Source organism: Myotis davidii, unplaced genomic scaffold (assembly GCF_000327345.1).
Source record: "Myotis davidii unplaced genomic scaffold, ASM32734v1 scaffold46, whole genome shotgun sequence".
Classification (NCBI taxonomy): Eukaryota; Metazoa; Chordata; class Mammalia; order Chiroptera; family Vespertilionidae; genus Myotis; species Myotis davidii.
Genome location: NW_006383006.1, coordinates 2,767,333 through 2,777,844, shown reverse-complemented (window position 1 = coordinate 2,777,844; position 10,512 = coordinate 2,767,333). Strand labels below are relative to the sequence as shown.

Genomic DNA, 10,512 nt, shown 5'->3' with positions numbered 1-10,512 from the left:
TCCCTCTTGCACTGCTGGTGGGTCTGCAGACTGGTGCAGCCACTATGGAAAATAGCATGGAGTTTCCTCAAAAACTTAAAAATGGAACTACTATTGGATTTAGTAATCCCACTTCTAGGACTATATCCCAAGAAATCAGGAACACCAATCAGGATCCCTATATTTATAGCAATACAATTTACAATAGCTAAGATTTGGAAACAGTCTAAGTGCCCATCCGCAGATGAGTGGATTAAAAACTGTGGTTCATCTACACAATGGAATACTATGCTGCTATAAAAAAGAACTTTTACTATTTGCAACAGCATGGATGGAACTGGAGAGCATTATGCTAACCAAATAAGCCAGTTGGAGAAAGATAAATACCACATGATCTCACTCATATGTGGGATATAATAATCAACATAAACTGATGAACAAAAATGTATCCAGAGACAAGGTGGCATTGAGCAGACTGTCCAACCTTGGGGAGAAGGCAAAGAAAAAATAACATTGTTAAAAAATTATGTGAAATTCAAATTTCAGCCTCATAAAGTTGTGGAACACAGAAAAAAAAAGAATCAACCAATGAATGCATAAATAAGTGGAGCAACAAATGGATGTTTCTCTCTCTCTCTCCCTCCCTCTTCCCCTTCCTCTCTATAATCAATCAACCAATAAATACTTTTTTAAAAAATTCCCTTTAAAGAAAGTATGCTCTCTATTATGTGAAATTCAAATTTCAGCCTCATAAAGTTGTGGAACACAGAAAAAAAAAGAATCAACCAATGAATGCATAAATAAGTGGAGCAACAAATGGATGTTTCTCTCTCTCTCTCCCTCCCTCTTCCCCTTCCTCTCTATAATCAATCAACCAATAAATACTTTTTTAAAAAATTCCCTTTAAAGAAAGTATGCTCTCTGAGCCAGAGGGGAGCTGGCTTATAAGGACAGAAGTCCGTTTCCCTGGTCCATGTTGGTCCATCTTCATGCAAATAACGGCTCTAAATCCTCAATTCGATTGGCCCAAAAGGTACTGTCCTGATTTGTCAGAATAGAGCCACTCCGGATAGGGAATGCCTCAATTCTATTGGTTGAAATAGGAACCTTTTATAAGGGCTGGCTCAGGTGACAGAAATACAGTGCAGGCAGGCAGTTTAGCTCAGGCTTCCTTGGAAGTGCAGTTTGCGTGAGAGGTCCCTGTGCAGAAATGGCTGCTAGGTTCTGATTTCTATTATTGTTGTTTTTTAAATTTGAGCCCACTTAGTCACCAGGAGCCCTTCTCGTAGATGTCTTTTTCCCTAGGGGTTCACAGGTGGTAATCTGTGGGGCAAAAGAGTTGGAGGATAATGCCTTATGTTTTCATCTCTGGGACAGATATTCCCATTCACTTAAACTGAATTTATTGCAGAGAAAAGACATAAGCTAAACCTTAAAATCTAATCAATGCTAGTTTGCTTTGAGATCATATTAAGAGAGCACACTTAATTATCAAAGTTGGAATCTATACATATATTGATATAAACTTTATATCTATATTATGCATTCTATTATATTATATCACATTAACTATATTAAGACTATTATATTAATTACATTATTAATATATTATAGCTGTACATTATTAATATTAAGAATATTGATTTTTTTTTATATAACACCTACAAGAAAAAAATCTGTTCTATATTCATGTGACTATGTGGGTTTCATCTTATATGATATGTGAATTCCTACTTTCCTAGTTCTAAACATGTCAGTGGCACCTCTTTTTTTTGAAAAGTAAAAAGTGTACTCATTTTCTCTTTTATTTTGCAATAAATGAAGGCATTCAGTTATCTGGAGTGACACAAGATCGAAACAAAATTGACTGGTTGCAAGCCAATCTGGTCTATTTCACCCTATGCCAATGCTGTTCTTATTATAGCTGTGAACATTTACATCCAGGAACTACTAGTTTCCTTTGCAGCATCTTCTGGCTACACTGTACCTTATAATCCCTGAGCCCAAGCCTCCTACCACATTTGTTGCTGAATTCTGTTCTTATATCTACCACCACCAGAGGCCGATTACCCAAATTAGTACATAGCCATAGAGGCTAGTCATTGTGACCTCTAGTCAATGGTTAACCACAATTTCTTATATAAAACTATAGAAGAAGGTCTTACAAAAAAATTGCAGCTGACAGGCATATTTGTAAATAGCCTCTTAGTGAGAGTCTTATAACTCCCCATGTTGGCTATCAGATTCATGTTCAGATGAGTTGCCATACTAGGCAGGAGAAGGGATGTTAGAACAGGATTGAGGTCATTTTACTTATTCAGTAAATACAGGGTGTCTCCCCCAAAAATGTATATACATTTTAACAGCTGATAGCTCAATTGATGTTACTTTCTTTTCAGATTTAACCTATTGGAATTAATAATTATTCAGAGTGTGTATACATTTTGGGGGATACCCTGTATTTCCCTCTATGTTCAAAGAACTGTGCTAGGAGCTAAAATACAAAGATGAATAAAATGTGGGATCTTGTTTCATGAAGCTTTTGGTCTAGTGACAAAAGTACAATTCCAGCACTAAGTAAACATGCTATGAAAGCAACAAAGGGGGAAGCTATTGGCTCCCTGAGGAAAGTTAGGAATGGCTTTCAGAGAAGAGGTGCTTGAGTTGGATCCTGTAGGAAGAGTAGGTATTTTCCCAAAGATGAGTACAGTACAGCCACGGCTGGTGTGTCTCAGTGGTTAGAGTGTCAGCCTGCACACTGAAGGGTCGAGGGTTCAATTCCCAATCAAGGGCATGTACCTAGGTTGGAGGTTTGATCCCTAGCCCCAACCAGGGGCAAATATGGGAAGCAATTCTCTCTCTCTCTCTCTCTCTCTCTCTCTCTCTCTCTTTCTCCCTCGCTCCCTCCCTCCCTCCCCTCCCTCTCTTTCCCAATCTCTGAAAATCAATGTAAAAAATATCCTCTGGTGATGATTAACAAAAAGAAAGAAAAAAGATAAATATACAGTTATAAGTAGAACACATCCAAATTCACAGGGCTAAGAAATTGAAGCAAGGCACATTTGGTGACCTGTGGGTAGTTTGGAAATGAGGATGTGAAGTTTAACACACACAGTAAAATAATTTTGCAGAGAGGTAAGGGCCAGAATGCAGAAGTCATTGCATGCCATGTAGGGGAGTTTAAATATTATTCTGGACAGTGGTAAACCAACAAAAGGATTTAAGCTGGAATTTATAAGGTTAAAATTGAGTTGTAGAAAAGTCCCCACTAACAGTATAGAGTACCACCTGATTGTAACATCTGGGCTGCTTGGAAAATTAAAATACCACATTTTAAAAGGTCAGAACTCAAGATCTGTCTATTCAGTTGGGCTTTCCTCTCACTGAAGCACTTTTTTGATATGGAATTATATAAGCAAAAACAGTACCACTAATAAAGGGTAATGTCTTCAGGTTTGAGGATCTGAGCTGAGAGCTTATTTCTCTTTGTTTGATTTCAGGATCACCATCCATCTCAGCAGGGCCAAGGTGGGTTACATGGAATCTATCTCAGGGCCTTCTGCACAGGTCTGGACTCCGTTTTGCAGCCTTATCGACAAGCACTGCTGGACTTGGAACAAGAGGTGAGAGAGGAGATATGGGAACAACGCCTCTGGGACAGAAGATTAGGGCATGTTTTTGAATTTGAAATGCCTTTTGATATGGTCAGGTGGTTAGGAGTAAGCTATTTTCAACATGGCTGGAGAGTACAGTGTATTCTCTGTGATTGTCCAAGCCATGATCAAAGTGGCATGCAGCTCATGGCAAAGGCTCCTGAGTAAGAAGAGCCCTAGCTTTGATTTTATTACCACCTGAAAATCAGAATTATCTTCTATAAATCATCAATTCTCAATAGCCTAAAACTAACACTAAGCCCATTCTTAGGTTTCATTCTAGTTTTCATAGATCAAATAGATTTGGGATATTTTGTATGGAGCTCTAATCACGGTGTTTCTTGTTGCAGTTCCTGGCTGACCCCCATCTCTCCATATCACATGTCAATTACTCCTTAGATCAGGTATGCTGTTCAAGTAACAAAATGCCTTGGAATCTGTTGATATTGTTAAAATAATCCAACTTGTGAAATTTTTTGAGAACTTTTTTCCTTCCGTATTAAAATAGCCCAGCATTTTATATTTTGTATGCTTTCTTAGGTCAGAACTGTTTGAAAAGCTCCAAATTTAGTTAAAACTTAATGTCTGATGTTAATGCTCTAAATTGACCTCAATATTAACAGTTTTGCCAGTCTCAGAAATAGAGACTGCTTCTATCAGCCATTCTCTTTCTATCTGCCACTAATCCCATATCAAGTTGCCTTAAGATATTGGATCTTGCCCTAGCCAGTTTGGCTCAGTGGATAGAGCATCAGCCTAGGGACTGAAAAGTCCTCGATTTGATTCCCATAAGCTAGTTGCAGGGTCAATCCCAGCCCTGAGCAGGAGGCAACCAATGTGTCTCTCTCACATCATGTTTCTTTCTCTCTGTCTTTCCCCCTCCCTTCCACTCTCTCTAAAAGTCAATGGAAAAATATCCTTCGGTGAGGGTTAACAAAAAAATAAAAAAGATATTGGATCTTGGCTGCTCTATGGTATTGCCATCTTTGTTAAGTGGGATTATTTAGAAACAAAAGCATTTCCTGAAGTAATTTTTTTCCTTGTATTTGATGATAGATCCTCCTAATTATTCTCTACTTTGCAGTTCCAGCTCCTTTTTCCCTCTGTGATGGTTGTAGTAGAACAAATTAAAAGTCAAAAGGTGAGAACTATTCTTTTTCCTTTTGCTTCAGTAAGCACCAAGTAAATATTCTTAATTTTGCCTTACATTCTTTTTTGAAGACTCTAGATTTTAGTAGTTTGTATGTATGTAACAATATTTGCTTGGGTATTATGCTAAGTGTCAAGAATGCAAAAATAAATTATGACCTTGCCCCTAAGTACCTTCTGGTCCAGAAAGTGGGGAAATTGTTAATAGACATACTCAAGAATGCTGTTGGATAAGAGAATAATGCTATGGATATTTGGAGTTGGGAGCTTTTTGCACTAAGGATTTAAAACTGTTGTATATGGATCTTAAGGAGAAGCTAAAAGTTAATTCTTAGAAAAAAAGAAGGCAATAGTTTCTTGTTAGGGTGTTGGCAGTTTTATGAAAATTAGGCCATTGGGTAAAACCTCATGCTTATTATTTATTAAATATGCCTATTCTTATCACAAGTTTTCATCAAATGCACTGAAAAGTTAGGGTTCCCAATGTCAGGAGAATGTCTTTTCTAAGCAACATCAATAATTCTGAAGAGTAAATGCTTTGATATTTCACATTAGAAGAAGAATTAACAAATGGATTAAACGTGTGTTTTTAGCTCATTCATGTTTTTAAGCTGTTATATTTCTGCCTTGCCTAATTAGGAGTGCTCACCTTGGTGAATATAACTAGTTAGCCAGTTAATTTGCCCAGTTTCTACTTTATTTTTTCACCTTGTGAGTATAGAAATTCATATTTTGCTGCATTCACTCTGTCTAGCAAAGCCAGAAGAAGAGGTGCTCTTTGGTCTTTCAAAGCTGATTGTCCTCATCATATAACATAAAGATTTTTTTAAGTATTTTATTGATTTTTTACAGAGAGGAAGGGAGAGGGTTAGAGAGTTAGAAACATCAATGAGAGAGAAACATCGATCAGCTGCCTCCTGCACACCCCCTACTGGGGATGTACCCACAACCAAGGTACATGCCCTTGACCGGAATCGAACCTGGGACCCTTGAGTCTGCAGGCTGACGCTCTGTCCACTGAGCCAAACCGGTTAGGGCAACATCGAGCTTTTATTGTGCACTTGCTGTGTACCAGGCACTGTGCTAAGTACTTTACATACATTCAGTCCTCTAAGGGGTCAAATAGGTTAAGGAACTGTCTGGGGTCACACAGATGGTAGGAAATGGTAGAACTGGACCATAAGCCCACATCTGTCTGACTCCAAAGACTATGACCTTCTGAACTCTACTAATCTATCTCCCAAATTGGAGGGCACCTTCTCAGTGACTGGATTTAGTATAAGGATTCCATGCCTAGCTGCACATTTCAGTTGACTTCCAGCTTCCACTGGCCACAGGAAGGAGAGTGGAAAATGATCAGAGGGATTGCTGATGGGCAAACCCTCCTTTCTGCCGGAGGGTGGTAGAGAAGCTAGTGTGCTGTGGCTCTACCCAGCGAGAAACGGAGGTGGCCAAGAGCATGGGCTGGAGGTGAGACTGGGGATGATTGCAGACAGGCAAAAGGGATCCTTTTAGAATGATGGAAATGTTATGAAAGTGGATTTTGGTAATTTGTTGCACAATGCTGTAAATTTACTAAAAATTGTTGAGTAGTACACTTAAAATGGGTGAATTTTATGTTATATAAATTATTCATCAATAAAGCAGTTGTTGTTTTTAAAGAGAAAGCCAGAGGGCAAAGAAAGAGGAGGCAGATTTTTAGAAAAGTGTATACTTTAGAAGTAGTATAAATTAGGCCTTAATCTGAAAGAAAGAGATTTCTTTACCTGTTTGCTTGGAATTTCAACTAAATGTTTCTGGTTTCTCTAGTGCAGTACTTCTCAAAATTCATTGTGCATTATAATCACCTGAAGCAAGTTGTTAAAACCAGGTTGCTGGGCCCAGCCCAGAGGGTCTGATTCAGGAGGCCTGGCGTAGAGCCCAAGACTTTGCATTTCTTGTAAGTTCCTAGGCGATGCTGCTGCTCCTTAAGGTGGGGCCAAGTCGAGAGGGTTAGGGAGGCTGTAGAATCCATACTTAGAGAATAACTATTATGATATTCTGATTTATAATAAATACATATTTGGTCTTCCTATTGTTTGTTGTGCCGTGCTCAGCACGGCCGGGGTGAACCTGAGAGGGGGTGGCAGTGAAGGATTAAAGAAGACAGACAAGAGAATAAAGCTGCAGCTAGGTGAGACACTACTCTGGGATGGAGAGACAGTGCTACATCCTGCAAGCCGAGTCTTTATTTTATAGCCAGATTCCAGGAGGCAAAGTAAGGGCATGGTCAAGATGTTTACAATGTTTTCATGGGTTTCGAATCTACTCAATTACATGCACCCGAACTCTGTCAAGCTTTGTTTTGGCAGCACTTGCTGCACCTCCCGCAGCCTACCTCACTTAGTTCGGACCATAAGGTCAAGCTTACAACCACAGCCTTTGGCTATAATTGTGCTGGGAGGGCTTTGCCCTCCAAGCTGGGACTTGCACGTGGCAAAGGAGAGGACTGTGACCTCTCTTTAGTCTGAGGCTTGAACCTGCCCAGATGCTGTAGCTGCTCTCCACAGTTTGTGGCACAAAGCTCCTAAAACCCTTGGAATTTCCTAAGTGATAAGAGTGATAAAGGTGTCTTGATATTCATAAGAAACCCCTATCAACCTCACCTGAGTTGTTGTTTTAAATTGTGTATTTTTTTTTGATCCTTACCTGAGGAGATTTTTTCTATTGATTTCTAGAGAAAATAGAAGAGAGGAAGGGGTTGGGGGAGGGAGGGAGAGAGAAACTTTGGTGTGAGAGAGACACATTGATTGGCTGCCTCCTGCACATGCCCCTACTGGGGCCTGGGAAACTGCAACTGAGGTACATGCCCTTGACCAGAAATTGAACTCATGACCTTTTGGTCCTCAGGCCAACACTCTAACCACTGGACAAAGGTTGGTTGTTTTTCTGGGTTTTTAAAAAATATTTATAAATTGGGGTGACATTGGTCAACATGCACATATTGGTTTCAGGTGTGTGTTTCTAAGTTACAAGACCTGTATATTGCACGGTGTGCCCACCATCCAAAGTCAAACTTCTCTTTTCACCTTATCTTAGGTCCTCCTTTCTGCACCCCCTTCCCTCTGGCAACCACCACACTGTTGTTTGTGTTCATGAGTTTCAGTTTTATATCCCACATATGTGTGAAATCATATGGTTCTTAGCTTTTTCTGTCTGACTTATTTAGCATGATGTTCTCAAGGTCCACCCATGTTGTTGCAAATGGCACTATTTCATCCTTTCTTATGGCTGAGTAGTAAGTATTCCATGTGTATATGTACCACACCTTCTTTATCCAGTCCTCTATCGTAGACACTTAGGTTGTTTCCATGTTTTGGCCACTGTGAATAATGCTGCAGTGAACATAGGGGTGCATATATCTGTGCGAATACATGATTTCGAGTTTTTCGGGCATATACCCAGGTGAGGGGATTGCTGAGTCATATGGTAGCTCTATTCTTAATTTTTTTGACTAATCGCCAGACTGCTTTCCATAGTGGTTGTACCAGTCTATATTCCCACCAGCAGTGAATGAGGGGTCTCTTTTTCCACAACCTCTCCAACACTCGTTATTGCTTGTCTTGTTGATAATGGCCACTCTAACAGGCACACCTGTGTTGTTAATGAGGCGACTTTTGCACAGCACTTAAGGATAGGCGCTGGTTGCCAGGGGAATCAACCATGTGATTGGAGAGTTGGAACTTTCAGTCCCACCCCCAACCTTTGAGGAGTGGGGGTGGGGGAGAGCTTGGAAATTGAGTTCAATCACCTGTGCCTGATGATTTAATCAATGGTACCTGTGTGATGAAGCCTCCATAAAAACCCAAGAGGACAGGATTCTGAGACCATCCAGGTTAGGGAACCAGAACAATTCCACCTGCACCATGCAGGGCCCAAACTCCCTGGGGACAGACGCTCCTTTGTTTGGGATCTCATCCTATGTATCTCCATCTGGCTGTTGACTCCTATCCTTTCACATCCTTGGTAAAAAACAAAAACAAAACAAAACTGTAATCTAGTGAATAACCGGGTTTCCTGAGCTCTGTGAGCCACTCTAGCAGATTCATTGAACTCAAGGAGGGGGTCATGGGAACTTCTGATGTATAGCCAGTGAATAGGACAGCCACAACCTGGGCTTGTAATCGGCTTCTGAAATGGAGGATGGCCTTGTGGGACTGAGCCCTTAACCTGTAGCGTCTAATGCCATCTCAGGGTAGAGTCAGACTAAAATTAAAAGGTAGGACACCCCAGCTGGTGTTTGAGAATTGCTTAGTGCTGTGGGGAAAACCCCACACATATTGAATTGTAGTCAGAATTGAACTACACCTGGATCTTATGATCAAATTATCCCCATTCTGTACTCGATTGTGCCCTCTGGATTGAATATAGAATGTGAGTTTGTGCTACATGAACTCCTGAAATGGAATCCGGATTGAAAAGGCTGTGTTTTCCACAGATTCATGGTTGTCAGATCCTGGAAACAGTATACAAACACAGCTGTGGAGGTTTGCCTCCTGTTCGAAGTGCACTAGAAAAGTAAGTCATGGTTCAATTGGGGGTTGGGGGCAGAGGTGGGTGGTCAAGTGACTTGACTGCATGGGTTTTATTTTCAGGTCATCTCAGGTTTCCCTCTGGGGAAAGGTATGACCAGGATAGAAAAGACCCATGAGCAGAGGAGCCCATGTAATCCTTTTGATGGCTCAGAAATTGCAAAAAGAGGATTATAAAGTGTTGAGTATCAAAGCTAGATGTCCTTGAGGCAACCCTTTTAATATTTGGATCTCATCATCCTGGGAGAATTTCCATTACTTGTGTGAGATAATGCCTAGCTGTGTCTAAACGTGTTTTGAGTAGCTGCTATTTTCACATCGAGGCCCTTAAAAATGTTTATACTTTGTAATCCCATAATGCCACTTTTAGGAATTTTATCCTAAGAAATGTATTCAAAAGGAAATAAACATATGCACGAGCATTATTCATTGCAATGTTGTGTACTATATCAAGAAATTTAAAACTTAACAGCAGTAGAGGAAAGATAAAGATATATTCTCTTGCTAGACTATAATGCCATTAACACTACATATACTATAAAAACATGTAAAAATATATTTTAAAAAAATTATTGATTTTTCACAGAGAGGAAGGGAGAGGGATAGAGAGTTAGAAACATCACTGAGAGAGAAACATCGACCAGCTGCCTCTTGCATACCCCCGACTGGGGATGTGCCCACAACCAAGGTACATGCCCTTGGCCGGAATTGAACCCGGGACCCTTCAGCCCTCAGGACAACGCTCTATCCACTGAGCCAAACCGGTCAGGGCTGTTATAATATCTTTATCAAGTTTTCATGTCAAGGTTATTTTGGCCTCCTGAAAAGTAGTTAGATATAAGATAAAAATTAAAAACCAGTAACTGCCCTAACCAGTTTGGCTCAGTGGATAGAGCATTGGCCTGCGAACTTGAGAGTCCCAGGTTTGATTCCAGTCAAGGGCATCAAACCAGGCACATCCCCAGTAGGGGGTGTGCAGGAGGCAGCTGATCGATGTTTCTCTCTCATTGATGTTTCTAACTCTCTATCCCTCTCCCTTCCTCTCTGTAAAAAATCAATAAAATATATATTTTTAAAAAGAATTCAAAAGTATGTCTTATGATTACAACTATATTAAATGTATATGGTGTTTCATGAAAGACTGCTCATTTGACTCATAT

The 10,512-nt window shown here is 40.1% G+C and overlaps 1 protein-coding gene across 2 annotated transcripts in view; it reads left to right on the top strand.

Moving 5' to 3' along the window:
- TUBGCP4 (tubulin gamma complex associated protein 4) overlaps positions 1-10,512 on the top strand; it is a 41,424-nt gene that overhangs the window by 10,870 nt on the left and 20,042 nt on the right. Inside the window, exons 3-6 of one of the 2 annotated variants that reach the window (XM_006778144.2) lie at positions 3,480-3,602; positions 3,983-4,036; positions 4,717-4,773; positions 9,259-9,338. In XM_006778144.2, coding sequence (XP_006778207.2) covers positions 4,741-4,773; positions 9,259-9,338 — 113 coding nt within the window. In that variant the 5' untranslated portion in view covers positions 3,480-3,602; positions 3,983-4,036; positions 4,717-4,740. Of the gene's footprint in view, positions 1-3,479; positions 3,603-3,982; positions 4,037-4,688; positions 4,774-9,258; positions 9,339-10,512 lie in introns of those variants that run through there. The other variant, XM_015557544.1, reaches the window with a different exon arrangement.